Source organism: Lutra lutra, chromosome 1 (assembly GCF_902655055.1).
Source record: "Lutra lutra chromosome 1, mLutLut1.2, whole genome shotgun sequence".
NCBI lineage: Eukaryota > Metazoa > Chordata > Mammalia > Carnivora > Mustelidae > Lutra > Lutra lutra.
The window spans coordinates 160,833,908-160,854,650 of NC_062278.1; the positions used below are offsets into that span (position 1 = coordinate 160,833,908).

Genomic DNA, 20,743 nt, shown 5'->3' on the forward strand with positions numbered 1-20,743 from the left:
AAAACCACAATGAGATGTTACCTCACACCAGTTAGAATGACTACTATTAAAGAGACAAGAAATGACAAGTGCTGGCAAGGTTGCAGAGAAAAGAGAACCCCTGTGGTGTGCTGTTGGTAGGAATGTTAATTGGTGTAGCCACTGTGGAAAACAGTATGGAGGTACCTCAAAAAATCAAAACTAGAACTACCATATGATTCAGCAGTTCTACTTCTGGGCACATATTTGAAGAAAAGGAAAACACTAGTTTGAACAGACATATGCACCCAGCATTACTTACAATAGATGAGATATGGAACCAACTTCAGTGTCCCTATGAAATGGGTGAGAGCATCAAAAGATACAAACTTTCAGCTATATAATAAATAAATCATGGGAATGTAACATACAGTAACATACAATGTTGTGACTATAGTTAACACTGTATTGAATATTTGAAAGCTGCTAAGAGAATAAATCTTAAAAGTTCCCATCATGAGAAAAAAAATTTTGTAACTGTATGGTGTTGGATGCTAACTAGACTAATTGTAGTGATCATTTCACAGTACACACAACATCTAATCATTATGTTATACACCTGAAACTGATATAATATTATATGTCAATCGTGTCTCAATTAAAAAAAAAAAGTGCTTAACCAAAGAAAAAGGGGGGAAAAAAAGATAGAGCATTTCTGCTATACCAGAAGAAGGGAGCACTGTGAACTAGGGAGCTAAGAAAACCATCAAGTAAATCTCACCCTTGCCAACTCAAAATAGTAAAGCTAGCCCAGGAAAATCATTCATTTCAAAATGAACATAAAAACAGGAATAGCATCTGCACAGAGTTACTAGGAGTATAAAACAGACATTGAGAATCAATGGGTTTCAGTTTTAGGATTTGCTCACCAACAATATTTTTTAAAATGATTAAAAAAACCAATAAAACAAAATAGAAACCACAGGAAACTTATAACTCAAGATTTAAACCTGAATTAAATTATGAAAGTTATAACTCAAGATTGAAACCTGAATTAAATTATATTAAGTAAGCATTTGCAAATATGAAAGAAAACCTCCAAGTAAAAAATCTAAAAACTCAGAACAGAAATATCAAACAAACCAACAAAGAGGAAGATGTGAAATCAGAATGACAACCTAGCAAAGAATTAAAGAAAAAGACAAAATCTTAGAAATGAGGATTAAACCACAAAGTAGCCAAGGGACAATAGATGGAAATGAAAATAAGGGACAAGAAAAGAAAGGACTGAAAAGCCAAGATGACAAAAATAAAATAGAGATGTCAAAGTGAAATAAAATGACTGCTACAGGAGACAGGAAAAGAAGATCCAACCTACATACACCTGAAGACCCCGAAGAAAAACAAAACAAGAGAATGCAATTAATATTTAAAAATATAATGAGAATAATAAGAAGATAAGAAAATGTCCCAGAAGTAAAAGAAGACCTAAAACTACATTTGAAAAGGCTCACTGTGTATCTGTGATCTGGACCAGTCAACTCTTGAGACACATACCTACCTATAAAACTATTAGATTTTAAAGATAAATTTAAAAAGTAATCATAAACCCTCGGGCCTCAAAGCAAATGACCAAATCACTCATAAAAAGAGAAAAGTCACCCTGATATCAAAGTTTAACAGCAGTAAACCAAGACAACATTGCAGTAGCATTTTCAAGAAATTTTAAGAAAACTGAACCAAAATATTTTTTATACAGTAAATTGTCCTTCAAACATTAATGTTATAGAAGAATAGTCTTAAACATTCAAGAACTTAAAAAATCTTCTTGAGGAATCTTTTGCTACTCAAAGTAGGGTTCATTGGCACAGCAGTGGCATCATTTGGGAGTATGTAAGGGATGAAAATCTAGGCGCTTTCCAAGAACTCCAAATGATTCATATGCCCATTATTGTTGGAGAAACAATGCACTAGAGAACAAGTTTCATGAAAAAAGAGGTGACTAAACAGGGAAACTTTGGCAGAGTATGGCAAGCACCAGAGAGATTTAACTGTCTCCTAGGACTAAAAAAGATACATGCAAATGCTGAATATTTTGACAATGTAGAAATAATACAACTGAAATAATGAGAGGAGAAAGGAGAAAGGAAAATACATTAATGAAATCAAACAGATAATACATAATCAAAGAATGTTTTTTAAAACTGACAAACCAAATGTAGAAATCTAAGAAAAGAAAAAGATAATTAAGGACATTGAGATAACTGTAACAATAAAGATACAAAACAAATATTCTTAAACACCTCCCCACAAAAAGAGAGTATATACCATATAGAGAGAAAACACAGTAAATATAACATAATACCATAGAATACATAACACAAAATAACATAACAAAGTTGAGACCAAACACAATGGCATCAATTAAAAGTAAAATACTTCAAACTGTCTTCCAGAAGAAAACTAAATCTTATGCTATAGACAAGAGACACACTTCAATGAAAGTGATTCAGGAAAGTTAAAAATAAGGGTATACTAGAGAAGAACAGAAAAATAGAAAGGAGGGGATATAATTCTAATATCAGAGAGCAAAATTAGGTCAAAAGACATTAAAATGAAAAATATTTTTATAATGTTAAAGGTCACAATTCAAAATGAAAATACAGCAGTTACATATCTCTATACATCAAGTACATAGTAATTACATTTATGAACCAGAAACTAAATAGATGCTTTGTAATAGGAGCATAGTATTTAATAGAAGACTTTACCAAGATGACTTTATCAATAGAAGACTTTATCAAGATGAGTGGAGGGACGCCTGGGTGGCTCAGTGGGTTAAGCCTCTGCCTTCATCTCAGGTCATGATCTCAGGGTCCTGGGATCAAGCCCGGGATTGGGCTCTCTGCTCAGCAGGGAGCCTGCTTTCTCTCTGCCTGCTGCTCTGCTTACTTGTGATCTCTCTCTCTCTCTTTCTCTGTGTCAAATAAATAAATAAAAATCTTTAAAAATAAAAAAGATGAGTGGACAAAAAGTAATAATTTAGGAGACCTAAACAACATGTTTACAATGGTGGAGCTTAAAAACAGATACAGACACTGATAACATTACATGAGTATAATAAAGGGCCTATTTTATTCTCAAGCACATGTAGAACATTTAAATGCCTGATCTTATGTCAAGTCACAGAAAATGTCTCAAACTTGAATGGCATGTATGTATCTAAAAGGGAAAATCTGAACATTCTCTTAAGTAAAACCTGTATGTGCAATACCATTATAAACTCCAGGCAAGAAGACAAAAAAAAAGGAGTCTAAGATCACAAGTATAGATATTCTAACTTTTGACTATATTCACCATTCACACACTGTTTAAGTAATAGTCAACTATTCTGAAGACACAGCAAGATTCTCTAGATTCTCAAGAATCAACATATATTTTAAAAGCAAACTACAGGGGCGCCTGGGTGGTTCAGTGGGTTAAGCCTCTGCCTTCGGCTCAGGTCATGATCTCAGGGTCCTGGGATTGAGTCCCACATCGGGCTCTCTGCTCAGCAGGGAGCCTGCTTCCCCCATCTCTCTCTGCCTGCCTATCTGCCTACTTGTGATCACTCTCTCTGTTAAATAAATAATTAAAATCTTTTTTTTTTTTAAGATTTTATTTATTTATTTGACAGAGAGATCACAAGCAGGCAGAGAGGCAGGCAGAGAGAGAGGAGGAAGCAGGCTCCCCGAGAGAGCAGAGAGCCCAATGCGGGGCTCGATCCCAGGACTCCGAGACCATGACCTGAGCCGAAGGCAGCGGCTTTAACCCACTGAGCCACCCAGGCGCCCCATAAATAATTAAAATCTTAAAAAAAAAAAAACAAAACTAAAAGCAAACTCCATTTTACTTTTTTCAAAGAAATGGAACAAATAATCCTAAAATTTATATGGAACCAGAAAAGACCTCGAATAGCCAAAGGAATATTGAAAAAGAAAGCCAAAGTTGGTGGCATCACAATTCCGGACTTCAAGCTCTATTACAAAGCTGTCATCATCAAGACAGCATGGTACTGGCACAAAAACAGACACATAGATCAATGGAACAGAATAGAGAGCCCAGAAATGGACCCTCAACTCTATGGCCAACTCATCTTCGACAAAGCAGGAAAGAATGTCCAATGGAAAAAAGACAGCCTCTTCAATAAATGGTGTTGGGAAAATTGGACAGCCACATGCAGAAAAATGAAATTGGATCATTTCCTTACACCACACACGAAAATAGACTCAAAATGGATGAAGGATCTCAATGTGAGAAAGGAATCCATCAAAATCCTCGAGGAGAACACAGGCAGCAACCTCTTCGACCTCAGCCGCAGCAACATCTTCCTAGGAACATCACCAAAGGCAAGGGAAGCAAGGGCAAAAATGAACTATTGGGGTTTTATCAAGATCAAAAGCTTTTGCACAGCAAAGGAAACAGTGAACAAAACCAAAAGACAACTGACAGAATGGGAGAAGATATTTGCAAATGACATATCAGATAAAGGGCTAGTGTCCAAAATCTATAAAGAACTTAGCAAACTCAACACCCAAAGAACAAATAATCCAATCAAGAAATGGGCAGAGGACATGAACAGACATTTCTGCAAAGAAGACATCCAGATGGCCAACAGACACTTTGGAGAAATATTTTTAACCTTTAAAATTACAAATCCTGGCTTACTCTTCATCCACAGAATTCACCATGATCTACTTGATTTTAATCTTAAGATTCATAAATTATTCTAATTTCCCAAACTGTTTTACAAGAATGAAGGTAAAATAAGAGCCTCTCATAACTCAGATAAAAATGTCTTCTTTCTGGGGTACCTGGGTGGCTCTGTCCATCAAGCATCCGACTCTTGATTTCAGCTTGAATGGGGCCCCACCTTGGGCTCCACTCAGTGCTGAGTCTGTTTGTCCATCTCCCCCTTCTCTGCCCCTTCCCCACCCACATACACATGCCCTCTCAAATAAATAAATAAATAAATAAAATCTTAAAAAAATTATCTTCTTTCTGATGTCTATGGCAGAGTTTTCTTGCACTAATGTTTTAATGTGTGAAACAAAGTTACCATATTATATTTCTGCTTTGTAATTGCTTTAAAAATACTAATAGCAAGTCTTGAAATAAAAAATATTCTACAACACGTGATCTTACAATTCTGGGGTTTAGGTGGTAATTAAAACCATAATCAGAGAGCCAAAAGCATTGTCATAAATCCAGTGATGTTTTGCCCACTAAATAGAGATTCTCCTCACTGAGAGCCACCATGGATATATCCACAACTGGTACCCTATCAATCCTCTGGCAGCCCCACGTGTGACGTCAATTGTTTCTTTCCAGCAAGAAGAAGAGCAGAATCATAGGCAGCCTGGATTAAAGTCTCAATAACTCCCACAGCAATATTAATAATGCAGAGAGGAGACTAAAGGTCTGATAGTCAAAGGGATGAGGAGTCCCTCTCTCTCTCTCTCTAAAGATGCAATAGTAACTGATGCTTTCATGGTTGCAAATGCCTTGCTTTTGCTTAATCTTCCCATACAAACGGGCTCAAAATTCTTCTTAAGGATTTAGAAAAAAACAAATGAAACTATCAGCTAATAACCCTGACTGGCTATCCTCATTCAATTTAGAACTGATTTTTTATTAAATATGAAAATACAGGCAGGTGTGTAAAAGGTGGGAGAAGTAGCTATAGACTGGGAAATAATGTTCTTGGAAATTCCAATATTAATAATGGGGCCATACAACAGTTCATCCAGTATAACAGTAATTCCTTAATTTTTTTTTTAAAGATTTTATTTATTTATTTGACAGAGAGAAATCACAAGTAAGCAGAGAGGCAGGCAGAGAGAGAGGAGGAAGCAGGCTCCCTGCTGAGCAGAAAGCCCGATGTGGGGCTCGAACCCAGGACCTGGGATCATGACCCGAGCCGAAGGCAGCGGCTTAACCCACTGAGCCACCCAGGCACCCCAGTAATTCCTTAATTAATGACATCCACAGATGTACCACTATTTGCAGGTACACGAAATTGTTCAAGTTATTTTGTTTTTAAATTTTATTTTATATCATATAATAAAGTTGACATTTTTGTGTGTAGTTCCATGAATTTCAACAAATGCATAGATTTGCATGATCACCACCATATTTTGAGTACGGAACAGTTCCATCAACCTCCAAAAATCCCTCATGCTATGTCTTTATAGTCACTCAAAACAAAATTAATTTTAATTCACTTTATTTTAATGTTTTTTTTTTTTCCCATGAAAGAGTAAAACAAAACAGAACAACCAAAACAACCCCTCCAAACACCCAAGGATCACCGACCCAAAGATTCAAAGACACAGTGATAGGGTAAGGTTTAGGCATGCTCAGTTCCTTTCTCAGTCCTAGCAAGAATTCACACAAAATGTGTGCCGTGCTCCAAAGACATCATTCTCTGATTAGGGATTTAATTGTTCTGTTCCATACCAGACAGATGTTCCCTTTTCTCTCTGCCTTTGTGGCCTCTATGCCAAGCCCAGAAGGGGCTCAGTAAATCTCTGGTGCTCCTAGCCCAGGACACAGACCCAGACATCAAGGAAGCAGTCAGAGAAAACTCCAACAACAAAGAAGCCTAAAGTAGGGGTTGTCAGCAGAAAAGAGGTGGTGATACATTTCAGAGGATGACAATGAGAAGTGGCACTGAGGAAGAAAGCCAAAGGATGTGAAGGGCTATTGAGAAAGAGAAATGCAGTAGTAAATGAGAGTGAGAAGCGGGCTGAAAACTCCAAGTCAATCCAGAGAACTGTATCATTAGCCTAAACTACCCCATTCTAAATTTTCTCTAGTGAGGATAAATTATTTCAAGTAGAATTTCAGGGTCAAAGAATATACCTATTTCACATTTATTTAAATTTTATGAAGCTTATTTTCTAAAAAGACAACTTCAAAAACTCCCTAACCCAGGCAGTTTTGTTGAATGACACTGTTGCAATTGATTCTCTTCCCAGAGTTGCACGATTATCTGCTTAAAAAAGCTTTGGCCTCAGAAGCAGTTTTAAAGAAATTCACTCTTTTTAAAAAATTAGGACAAATACACAAATAGACTGCCCCTTTGCTTGGGCCCCAACCCAATCTTGATACTATCCCTGATGACAAGCAAGACAAAATATTTGTTATTAATAAGCAGCTTTTGTTTTTCCTAACCTGTAGGTGAAACAGATCCAAACCTAAAATTACAAGCACACCAGTCATTCATTATCTTTCAACCCATCATCTACTCACAACGCATGAATTTCTGCTATCCTGGAAAGGTCAAAACTGCCTTGTAAAATACCACTCAAGTCATCAATTCTAAAGCTCAACAACATGAGAGGTCATCTCACAAAGGACATAAAAAATTTATGCAAATTTTTAAAAAATTACTGATAGCATTATTTGTACTAAACAAGTAGATGTAAAATGAATCCACGAAATCCTGCTCATAAATCATTATTCTCATATATATTTGTTTACCTGCACATTAACTATCCCAGGAAGCAGATATAAGGATCCTAGTACATTGACTACCCCCAGGAAAGGAAATTTATTGACTGAGAGATAGAAGTAGAGGGATTTTATCACTGCATTTTTGAATCTTTCAAGTTTGAGCCATGTAAACGCACTATATTCACAGAATAAATTAAAACATTTACATAAAGAAGATCATTATTTCTGTAAGGAAATACCCTTTATAATTTCCATTGTATCCGCTAACAACAAAAATGCAGCTGTATCAAACAATACCATCAGACTCCAAGACTTGTGCCAGAATGCACATCATTTCTCAGGAAGGATGCTCAGACATCAGCTGACATTGCTTTCCATATCTACACATTTGCAATGAAGGAAGCAGCCTGCTGATTTACATTTTAGCATGAGCTCCTTATCTTTCTGCAAATTACCACGAACAGTTTGCAGACCAGCAAGCCCAGCGTGGGAGCCATACTGAGGGCAGCACCATGAACTATGGTGAGTACCATTGACAGCAAGTTTTAGTGATGTGCTGACCAAGACAACAGGGGAAAAAAAAATCCCAAAAATGCAAATTCCATTAATCTCAGCTAATATGTGACTTAAGAACTGTAGCAGTTAATCAGGGTTCGAGATAAGATCCTCCTGGGGACTTCAGATTATAAACCTCTCTCTTTCAAAGGAATGAATAAACAGGGTTTAGCACCCTATTTGAAAGGTCACTGACCCTTATTTTATTTTTTTCTGACCCTTATTTTAAAGCATAAAAACCACAAATAAGTACTCAAGTATTTGTTACCCAACTGATAAACCAATTTTCAGTTAGATCACAATTACATACTATTTAGTCTTTCATATCTAAAAGAAAATATTCTTTAGGTTAAACCCTTAAACAGCTTTTAACTTAGAACTATTGAAACATTCCCTAGAAAAGTCAAACTCATGAACAAATATAATGTTCCAAACTGTTTAAAATGTTTCTTTTAGTTTGAAATTATTTACTTAAAAATTACCAAATACAAACTTATGGTTTTGATGACTCCACTAGTGGACATCAACCTCACTCCCTCTCTCATTAGAACACTGGAATTCTCTCTCGATCACTCTCAGTGTGCTACTGCCTATTGCCCACACCCTGATGATTCTAGAGGCACATGAGCAAAATGAGCACAAAGGCAAATATCTTGTGCCTTTGAAAAGCTTAACGGCAATACCATATTACTTTCCATACAACTATCAACATTTATATACATGGCCCACATTCTGAAAGCAACAAAATATAAAACAGTGGCTCATTTTTGTTCTTAAGCATGATCAGTGAATTCTCAGATGTCTGAACTATGGCTCACCTCATTAATTTTCCCCCATCAGCAAAACAGTACTCTGCATGAGCAGCTCCTTTAATGTTGACAGGCATTATGAGAAACTGAAGAATGGAAAACCCAATATATCTTTAGCATGTTTCCTTTAGCAGAATCTATGAAAATTCTATTCTAAAATCTTATTCGGGGGGCGCCTGGGTGGCTCAGTGGGTTAAGCCGCTGCCTTCGGCTCAGGTCATGATCCCAGGTTCTGGGTTCGAGCCCCACATCGGGCTTTCTGCTCAGCAGGGAGCCTGCTTCCTCCTCTCTCTCTGCCTGCCTCTCTGCCTGCTTGTGATTTCTCTCTGTCAAATAAATAAATAAAATCTTTAAAAAAAAAATAAATAAATAAATAAATAAAATCTTATTCGGAGCTTGAAAAAAGCCACTTGCTATACAAAATCAAATTTTAGATTAACTGGTATTGGGTAATTTCATTCTCAGTTAGTTTGGGGGAAAAAGTCACTGGGGCACCTGGGTAGCTCAGTCTGCCTTTGGCTCAGGTCATGATCCCAGGACCCTGGAATCAGGCTCCCTGCTCAGTGGGGAGTCTGCTTCTCCCCCTCCCCCTCCCCCCTGCTCGTGCTCTCTCTCTGTCTCATTTGCTCTCTCTCTCTCTGTCAAATAAATGAATAAAATCTTAAAAAAAAAAAATCATTTCTTTCACCTTGCAAACATACCCTGAGACACAGGAAAAAGATTTTCCAAAGCATGTTTTTCAAAAAAGTTTTATACATTTTAAAATTCATTTTTAGGGATGCCTGGGTGTCTCAGTCATTAAGCATCTGCCTTCAGCTCAGGTCATGATCCCAGGGTCCTGGGATCAAGCCCCACATCAGGCTCTCTGCTCGGTAGGAAGCCTGCTTCTCCCTCTCTCTCTGCTTGTGTTCCCTCTCTCACTGTGCCTCTCTCTGTCAAATAAATAAATAAAATCTTTTAAAAAAATAGAATAAAATAAAATAAAATTCATTTTTAAATTTACACAGAGTAAAAATCACTCATAAAGCTCTTTGAATTTTTACAAATGCAGTGAGGTGTGAAACCATCATCATAATCAAGATACAGAAGAAGTCCATCATTCCAAAAACTGTCCTTGTGCTGTACCCTTGTAATCAAACACACACCTTATTCCCAATCCGTGGCAATCACCCTGCAGTAAATTTAAATGTCCAAAATTTAGAATGGATGCATAGGACAAATCTCACAGCAGAGAGAAGACAACACAACGAGCCCTCCCCATAGCCTTGCTTATATGTCCTTCCTAAACCCTCAGTGGAAGGATGCTGTTGACCTACCACAGAGCTGCTCCTTCCCCTTGGAGTTGCGCTTCTACAACTGATGACTATAAAAGAGTATCAACCAGTGGTATTCTTTCTGCTCCAATCCCACCACCTTTTTGCTGTGAAATACTCCCTCAACCTGAGTTCTTTGTGTGCCAGTGACCACATTACAGACTTAGTTGTTCACACAGATGGTGCCAATTAGTTTCCCCGTGAGGTGCTACAATGAACCTGAAATGGAAGCACTATAACCTTGCTTGCATTTATAGAAATGGTTACAGCTAGGGCCCACTGAGAGCAGCATGGGGATAATCACATCCCTACACTTTGCAGCTCATCTTCCTCCTTATGCCCCGGCTGTCAGAGGAGAACCGTGGTCTACAGGTTCTGATTAGGCATATTGTATCTCTCACACACAGACACACACTCACACACACATATATACACACGTGTGTGTGAAACATGGCATTTCTATTCCTTCAGTTGGAACATAAGGGCTTTTAACTAAAGTATGTAGAACTTTTCCCTTTCATAGTTTTTAACCTCTTTGGAAATAGTTGATTTTTAGTAACATATAACATAACATAATGGGACTGGGAACATGTTTTATTAATTAGGAAGAAATGACAGCAGTAATATTAACATCTTACATTTATAAGCACCTCAGAATCTATAAAACACTCTCACATGGCTTCTAATTTAATCCAGTGTTTGCAACACAGCACCTTGGGGGACTATAAAAGAAACTAAAGCCTTCTGAAACTTTTAAGCTAGAGAATAAAGGTGAGGCAGAAGGAAATCAGAAGTGACAACAAAACAAAAAAAACAATTAAAATATAGCAAATATAACAGAAAATTATACGCTGGTCAAACTGATACCATTTCACCCAATCCAATTAATATATCAATGTCTATGATGCTAAGAAAGTGATAATTCAAGCCTGACCCAATTTTTGAAACAAAATTCCAAAGCAAAAAGCAGCTAAGTGTTTCTTAAAGTGGGATCTGACCTCAAATACTAACACAACATTTTGAGCTTGGGATATTGTTAATGGGGGAGGTTTCCTAAAGGAAATGGGTTATTAAACTGGGTTCTTCAACCAGTATTTCCCACCAACTGACAAATTTATAAGCCAGACCGCTAATTCCACACTCCCCAAGGACAGAAGAATCTCATTTATAAAGATGCCATACCTGAGACCAGTTATTCAACAAAGTAGCTGAAATGAGGAATCATAAAAATGCCTTTCATGTTTTATTTCAGCAAACATTTAAATGTACATTTATTTGCAAAGATTTTAATGTAGGGCCAGGACCTTTTCTTTGGATAGGACCCAGGGATAGAGTTCCACAGTCTTCCATACACAAATAACACCCATGAGACAATGTTGAAGATCATCAGGATTGTTTTCTTTAAAGAAGAATGAAAAAAAAAAAAGAAGAATGAAAACTTAAAGACACATGTGGACCAAAGTGAAAACAGAACCTGGAAGCTGTCCATGTTTTTATGATTTGTTCCTAATCTTTTATAATTGCCTCATCTTTATCTGATAATAATTTGTCTTTATGGAGTCTTTCCAAAGGTTTTCATAGAAATGATGGCTCTCTCTGTTTTAGCACACACATTTCATCAGTTTTCATTCCACTTAATGAAATTATGCCAATTACAGTAACAAGAATGCCATACATAGATTGGGAAACAAAATGCCTCTTGGTGAGCACTTACTTCAGTGAGCAGACATCTTCACTGGCTCCAACCCAGCGGGCTGGGAGCACCTGCGCCAGTCTAGGCACTGCTGGGAGGGGAAGGGAGGGGGTCACCTGGGGAGGCCGGAAAGCAGGCCTTCTATCACTGATCCATCTCCTGGAGGGTTCTGTCTGTAAACACGGCTAAAGCCAGGGCTGTACCTTGGTAAGACCTGGCATAGTTTAAGCACCCAATACCTACATTTTTAGTGAAAGAATTTGCCTTGACTATCTTTAATTATTCCAACACCTTTAAAAGAACATAAAGCAATGTTTCATTTGGATAAAAAATGAAGAGGGTGCCAGTGTACACAAAGACCAGAAAATTCCCATGACTATCACAGAACTAAAGGAAACAAAAGGAGGAAGGGAAAAACCCAGTTCAACAATTCCATTCAAAAGTACCCTAATCTAAAAGTCAAAAACCGTCCTAGGAGCCCAATACATGCTGATGCTGCACGTGGTACCAGAAGAATAGTGGTTGTGGTTTTCTTCCCAATCAAGCCTTTTAGTTAAATTCTCAGAGTTTAATTAGACCTTTCAGTTAGGTAAAGAGACTTCTATGAGAAGAGATTGTCTTCCTAAAACAAACAACTGACAAATACTGAATACTTAATCTTGCCAGGCCCTGTAGTAAGCATGTCATGTGTATTTATACATTTAATCCTCATAATAATTGTAGGTACTAAACTCTTTCAAAGACAGATAGCTTATCAATGGTGGAGCCAGGATTTGACCCCAGGTGCCATGTTCTAAACCACAGTGTCATACTGCCTAGTTAAGCTCACCTTTTCTTATAAACCATTTTAACATTCTACTTAAGGGTTTTGTTGATATACCTCCCCAAAATACATCCAAGTCTTTAATTATAAAGTTAAAATTCATTCTTGAATAATTCCCACTAACTGTATATTCACTGGGAAAACAACCACCATACATGACTACACTTATTCATTAAAAAACATTTCACAGGAGCGCCTGGGTGGCTCAGTGGGTTGAACCTCTGCCTTCTGCTCAGGTCATGATCTCAGGGTCCTGGTATTGAGCCCTGCATCAGGCTCTCTGCTCGGCAGGGAGCCTGCTTTCCCCTCTCTGTTTTCCTGCCTCTCTCTCTACTTGTGATGTCTCTCTGTCAAATAAATAAATAAAATCTTAAAAAAAATTTTCACAAGCAATTGCTTAATCACTTAAAAACACAGTAAAAGCGATTCAGTGGACACTTTTCAGTTGTTGAGTATTTACTGCATGCCTGTCCTTGCCAATGCTTTCAGGAGGCTCCTTCTGATAGAATAAAGGCATCGCTGTCCTACAGTTTAAGTAAATGCTAACAGTAACTTGCAGGAAGGGCTCTGGGGTGTCCAAATATAAAAAGGGATGGCAGGGGAAGGGACATTGTAAAGACTCTGATATTCAACCTAGGCATTTCTTCTGTAAGCTTCAGAGATTCGTGTTAAGGACCACCGCAGAGGAGAAATATGATCAGAATTTTGTTTTGGAATAACCAGGCCAGAAGTAGAAAGCATGGAGAAGATGAGAGAAAGCATAAAGCCAGAAGACTAGTAAGGACCCAGTCACACTGGTGGCTGTGAAAGTCTAAGTGAGAGCTGGGGAATGTACACTTTAAATAAGGGAACTGTATGATATATGAATTATATCTATAAAGCTGTTTTTTAAAAAAGTCTAGATGGAGGGAGCGCCTGGTGGCTCAATTGGTTAAGCATTAGCCTTCGGCTCAGGTTGGAGATCCTGAGATGGAGCCTGGCATCAGGCTCCTTGCTCAGCGGCGGAGCCTGCTTCTCCCTCTCCTACTTCCCCTGCTTGTGCTCTCTCTCTCTCTCTCTTCGTATCAAACAAATAAAAATTTTAAAAATTTACAAAAAAGTCTAAATGGGAAATGGTAAAAGCCTGAACTCAAACCACAGCAATGGTCAAAGGGAAGAGTGGTGCAACAGATATTCAAAGTCAGAATCAGGAAGACTTGGTGAGATGATGGGCAGGAAGGAGGGCTGGACTGAGGTGTGGGAACAGGAAGACTTCGAAGAGAAGAAAAATGGGAGTACTGTCACAGGATGGAAACATGAGATAGAGACTAACATATAATGGAGAAACTGCAACACAAACAAAACCAATTCACTGTTGCATGGGGGGAGCAGAGCCGGGGAGAGGCATCTGTGAGATGAGGGACAAATACAAGCTAGCTGCTAAAATATGAACCCATTAACAGCGGTGTCACTGTTCACCGTTACCACCTTCTCAAGTCCTCCTCCGCATCAGACCTGGCGTCTGCCGCTTCCGCTATACTTTACCAACGCCCTCACTCTACATCTGAGCCACCGTGGCACACAAAGATGAAGAGGAAGGGCGGAGGTGCTAATTCAGCTACCTCTGGCCTCTGACACCCCAAGCTACTTCCATGTTGCTACGCTGCTTAACAAATAATGATGACAGTAACAATCAAGACAACAACAGCTTCACTCTGCCACTGCCAAGCCAGCTGGAACTGCAGCTCTTAGCTCTGGGCCTCCGCCAAATGCCCAGCTCTGTGTGTGGAATTTCACATGCACAATTGTGTCTGTATCTTGTCTTGTAAGAGTGGTAACACAACCTGCATTTACCAAGAATCTGCACAAGGCCAGACCCTTGTGATTAGGGTCACACATGTGTCATTTCTACTCCTCAGTACATCCCTGAAGAGAAGCTGCCCTGGTCTCAATCTGTAGTCAAGGAAACAGGCATACCAGCAATTGCACTGCTGGGTATTTACCCTAAAGATACAGGTATAGGAAAAGGAGGCCCACATGCACCCCAATGTTCATAGCAATAATGTCCACAACAACCAAACTGTGGAAGGAGCTGAGATGCCCTTCAACAGATGAATGGATAGAGAAGAGGTGGTCCATATACACATTGGAATATTACTCAGTCATCAGAATGGATGATACCCAATATTTGTGTCAATATGCATGGAACTGGAGATTATGCTGAGTGAAATAAGTCAGAGAAAGAGAATTATCATTTGGTTTCACTTAACTGTGGAACATAAGGAATAGCATGGAGGACATTAGGAGAAGGAAGGGAAAAATGAAGAGGGGGAATCAGAGTGGGAGATGAACCATGAGAGACTATGGCCTCTGGGAAACAAACTGAGGGTTTCCGGGGGGGGGGTGTGGGGGGATGGGTGAGCCCAGTGTTGGGTACTAAAGAGGGCACAGATTGCATGGAGCACTGGGTGTTATGCACAAACAATGAATCATGGAACACTACATCAAAAACTAATGAGGTACTTCATAATAATTAACAACATAATAAGAAAAATTATAAAAGAAAAAAATGGTAACAGGTCTAGAAGATGAGGTGACTGGCCCAGGGCCATGGTGCACTAAGGAGCAGGAGAGGGACAGAATCTCCACACTCTGAAGTACCCATATGTATTCATACACACAGATGTAAATACGAATTAACGGAGAGAGGGAGTAAGAGAGAGCATTCATGTGGCAAAAGGTTCGAAATGAGTGAAGCCTTATAAATATAGGAATTACCTGTATTATGAGTTGCAGCTTTTCTGAAACCATTTTTAAAGTCTGAAACCATTTTTAAAGAATAGAAAAATAGGGACACCTGGGTAGATCAGTCAGTTAAGTGCCCAACTCTTGATTTCGGCTCATGTCACGATCTCAGGGTCCTGAGATCAAGCTTCTCATTGGGCTCCCCACTCAGGGTGGAGCCTGCTTCAGATTCTCTCTCTCTCCTTCTGCCCTCCACAACTCATGCTGTACCTCTCTCTCTAAATAAATAAATAAATAAATAAATAGTTAAGATCATAAGTTAGTAAAGTAAGTAAGTAAATAAATAAATAATAGAAAAATAAACCCTGTGAGTCAGGGCATAAAAGAACTCAAAGGACTCTGTCCATTCTCAAAAGACACCTTAGTCATTACAAGCAGGTGAGAATCAATTCTGTTTCTAGGCAGCTCTTGACGGGAGTGGAAATCACATAACACCCTCCCCCCCTTTTTTTAAGAAACTGCAATTAAGCGATATTTTTAAAACTACCAATTAAACATGCATGGTGCAAATTAGCTTGCTAGGCACCAGGACCTGAGCATTAGAAATGCAGTATAACTTCTGGTGTGAATAGTTAATTCACTTTCACCTGAGGAAAAAAGTAGCGTTTAGTAGGTGAACGGTCCACATTCAGAATGTATGACTGCTTCATCTTGCCAAGTTTAGAATTAAAAGAGAACTGTGAATGTATTTAATACTAAAATAATGGATTACCAACATGTGATATTTAGAAAATTTAGGTCATTTCTATTTTTTAGGAATTGGGAGTTCTTGTGCAATTCCTCATTTCCTCATTTAAAGTGATCCTTTGCAAAACAAACAAATAAACAAAAACAAAAACCAGTAGTGATCCTTTGTTTGATCTAAGAAGTAAATGAAATTTGCCTCAAAAGTGAGGATAATTATTATTTAAAAGGAATTATTTGGATGATGATTAAATCTTGTGGGCTGAACATGTGGGCATAAGACTTCCATTATTTGGCTATTTTTAATCTAGAAATGGAATTTTCACATGTTTTCATACATTGGTAGGCTATTCTTTTGATCAGCCCATAATTTCATAACATTTTAGCAATAAAAGTAGTGTTCAAGTGTCCTTAGTTTTTAAAGTAAACACTAGATGGCAGTAATTACACAAAAGTTGTGACATATGACCTGGTGCTTACCAGCAAACATTACTGACCATTTTTGCCTTTTACTGAATTTTACACTGCACTATGTCAAGCTTTAAAACAAAAGTAAACTAAACTAATCTGAAGAATCAAAAATTAAAGCTAAAGTTTCCTGACTTTAAAAGTCTGAACAAGAAAAACTTCATCCACAATTAAAATTGTGAGAACATTCTCAACACCAGCTTTATAAAATTGTTACATGTTCTAAGTTTCTTTTGTCTTGTTAACAAATTTTAATCACATAAACATGTTTTAGATGTTACTTAATTTGGAGAAAATAACTAAAATAAGATCTCTTAAACTGCTGTTTCCATCAAGATGCTAAAAATTTACACAAGAACTTACTTTATTTATGGCTTTTTTTGGGGTTTGATTTAGTGAAATTTCTATTCTTTTAGGGATTATGAATGAATATACATAAGTATAGCATGCTATTAATTTAATGTCCTACACACAAAATGTTTTTTAAAACTTAATAATTAAGGATGAGGGGACAGAAGGCAAGCTTAGGAAGAAGCACAAGCTGACACCCCACAACCCCCTTTCCCCCAAATGGGATTTACTTGACATCCCTCGGGCACTCTTGGCTGCCCTAAAGCTAAGGAAAGGAAAAAGAAATAGTTAACTCACAGAGAGCACAATCCTTCAAGACATGAGTCTCCCTCAGCTTACAAATGTCTTAGAGATCTACAAGAACAAAGCATTTCTATCAATAACCTAGCTTCCAGAAGAAACTGTAGATACAATCAAATGTCCTTATAACCTGCCCCCCATTGCCAGATACCTGAAGCAGGCAGAGTGTGATGTTCCTCCAGGAATCTCCTAACTGTCTTCATGTTAAGGCCTTGCCAGCAGGAAAAACAACCTTAACTCGACAATGGCATAACCACCGGTATCCTGGGAGTCTATTTTAACATGTAAAAATCCTTTGAGACCTCCCTTTTCCTTACCTCCCCCAATATAATGTAATCAATATAATCAGCCACCCCTCACATTCCTGGGGCAGCAGCTCTTTCTGCCTATGGGTCCTGTCCCTGTGCTTTAATAAACCACCATTTTGTACTAAAGATGTTTCAAGAATTCTTTCCTGGGGGGCACCTGGGTGGCTCAGTGGGTTGGGCCGCTGCCTTTGGCTCAGGTCATGATCCCGGGGTCCTCGGATCGAGTCCCGCGTCGGGCTCTCTGCTCAGTGGGGAGCCTGCTTCCCTTCCTCTCTCTCTGCCTGCCTCTCTGCCTACTTGTGATCTCTGTCTGTCAAATAAATAAATAAAATCTTTAAAAAAAAAAAAAAAAGAATTCTTTCCTGGTCATAGGCTCCAGACTGCACCCCACAGAACCTCATCTATATTCCAAAACCATATCAATTAATACTGATACTTTACCTTGAGTCTGGAAAAAAAACCCATGTAATTAAATATAATTTTAACATTTTACTTCCTTATTTGAAAATACTTCTACAGATCAAAAGGAAAAATCTTATACACAGAAACATGTTAACTTGACCCATGGATGGTTTTAGGGAATCTTCTATAACATTCTGAATTAGAATTTCAGTATGATTTTACAAACTTGCATGGTAATAAACCGAAAAAGTATGCTTTCTAATTTATATTAAACTTTCTACTTTTTGGATTCATTACAAGACCAGATGGCATTCAGCTTAGGTCTTAGCAACACTAAAATAAAACTAGCTAACTTACTAATTTCTTGGTTACTTCTAACAGTTTCTCTGAGCTAGATTTTGTTCTAACACAAAAAATTTTCAATTTAGAAAACAAAGCTGGGGTCCTCGCAATAGGAAGAATGTCAATAAAATAAAAACAAATAAATCTTCAAAAATACCACTGTGGTAGAAAGGGAAGACATTTTAATATGAATCTGTGCCAATATAAACCCAGCTTTTAATCAACAGTTTTTAAAAAATCAGTAAGTAGCTTCAGTTACTACAAGCACATTAAAACAAACACAAACCCGATAGCCGAATCAATCTTTTACAGCCTCGAAAAAGAACAAAGTAGGGAGTCTCACACTTCTTGATATGAAAACTTACTACAAAGCTACAGTAAGAAAAGCAGTATGGTAACTGACATAAAGACAGATAGATACTCATCACCAAATTCATCAAGTTGTATACATTAAATATGTACAGCTTTTTGTATGTCAATCACACATCAATAAAGTGGTTAAAAAAAAGACAGACATATAGATAGACCAATGAAACTGAATAGAGTCAAGAAATAAACTACCTAACATATATGGTCAAATGATTTTCAACAAGGGTGCCAATACCAGTTACTGGGGAATGGAGAGTCTTTTCTACATGATGCTGGAAGCACTGAATATCCACATGCAAAAGAATGAATTTGGACACTTACAGCACATACAAAAATTAACCTAAAATGGATCAAACACCTAAACTTAAGGCCTAAAACTATAAAACTCCTGGAAAAAAACATAGGGCAAAAGCTTCATGACATTAGATCTGGCAATGATTTCCTGGATATGACACTGAAGCACAGGCAAAAAAAAGGAAAAAGTAGAAAAATTAGACTTCTGTACAAGAGGTAGTATCAGGGGAGCAAAGAGGTAATCCACAGAATGGGAGAAAATATCTGCAAGTCAGACATCTAATAAGGGATTGATACCCAGAATAAAGAACTCCTACCAAAAAGTAAACAGCACAATTTAAAAAACAGGCAAAGAACTTGAACAGATACCTAAAAAAGAAATACAAATGGCCAAAAACAACATGAAAAGAGGTTTAATATCACTGATTATCAGGGAAATCAAAACTATAATGAGATACTACATTATACACATTAGGGTAACTATTACTTAAAAAAAAACAACAAAAAGAAGCAACATAAAATCACAAGTGTTGACAAGGATGTGGAGAAATTGGAATGCAATTCCCACATTGCTGATGGGAATGCAAAATGGTGTAGCTGCTATGCAAAATGGTACAGTTAATTTCCTCAAAAAATTCCACATAGAATTACCATATATCCAGAAATTCTGTTTCTGGCTATATACTCAAAAGAAGTGAAACAGAGACTCAAACAGATTATTTGTATACCCATGTTCACAGTAGCATTATTCACGATAACTAAAATGTAGAAGCAATATGAATGCCCATCAATTGATGCCTGGATAGATAAAATGTGGTATATCCATCAATGGAATATCATTATTCTTAAAAAGGAAGGAAATTCTGACATATGCTACAATATGAATGAACCTTAAAGACCTTATGCCAAGGGAAATAACCCAGACACAAAAGGACAAATATGGGGTGATTCCATTATAGGAGATTCCTGGTGTAATCAAATTCATAGAAACAAAAGTAGAATGGGGGTGGGGAGGGGAGTTAGTGTTTCAGAGATACAGAATTTCAGTCAATGCCTTGAACTGTACACTTAAAAGTGGTTAAGAGGGTAAATTTCATATTATGTGTTTTTTATCACAGTTAAAAAATTTTAAAGAGGTTACAGTGCTAAATTTATGTTACGTTTACTTCATCACAATAAAAAAATGAAAAGAGTAGTATACATTTAGTTACCACCTCTTCATCCTCCCTTACCTTTAACTCTGGGTGATCTCAATATTAGTAATGATCTCTATATTAATAATTGTTGATAACATTCTAATGAGTTATCTTACTAAAAAAAAAAAAAACCCAATACATACCAAAATGATCACTTTTATCTTATAAGGATTTAATCTTGGTAACCCAGGGAAATACTTCTTGTCTAGAGGTCTAAGTCTAGCTGGTAATGAAATGGCCTAAAACATTGCTGGCATTCTGGCCTCTGTGGATTAATTTTAAGCTGAAAACTATCTTTCTTCTAAGTCATGACTGACTCTAAATCAGCCTGGGCTGTGCTTTTATCTCCCACCCTCAGGATGCCGGGTATCCTTAACTTAGGAGTAGGTTACAGAATTCAGAGTGAGAAGTCTCTTCTAGCATGGAAGAAACTGCCTTTTAAACTGCTCTGGGAAATCAGGATTCACTCACACCCAAGCCTTCCCAAAATATGCGACAGGAGACCCCAGACCTCACCGAAGGGAGAAGATAAAGCCAGCAAAGGGTCTCCTGTCTTTGGATGCTCTCCATGATTATCCTCCTCCATGTTGCCACTGA

General features: G+C 37.6%; 1 protein-coding gene across 5 annotated transcripts in view; it reads right to left on the minus strand.

Annotated features, from left to right (window-relative positions):
* ANO10 (anoctamin 10) overlaps window positions 1-20,743 on the minus strand; it is a 236,493-nt gene that overhangs the window by 141,123 nt on the left and 74,627 nt on the right. The window contains exon 12 of one of the 5 annotated variants that reach the window (XM_047742213.1): window positions 9,706-9,751. The exons of the other annotated variants lie outside the window; for them this stretch is intronic. Coding sequence (XP_047598169.1) covers window positions 9,737-9,751 — 15 coding nt within the window. The 3' untranslated portion in view covers window positions 9,706-9,736. Of the gene's footprint in view, window positions 1-9,705; window positions 9,752-20,743 lie in introns of those variants that run through there. 5 annotated transcript variants of the gene reach the window in all.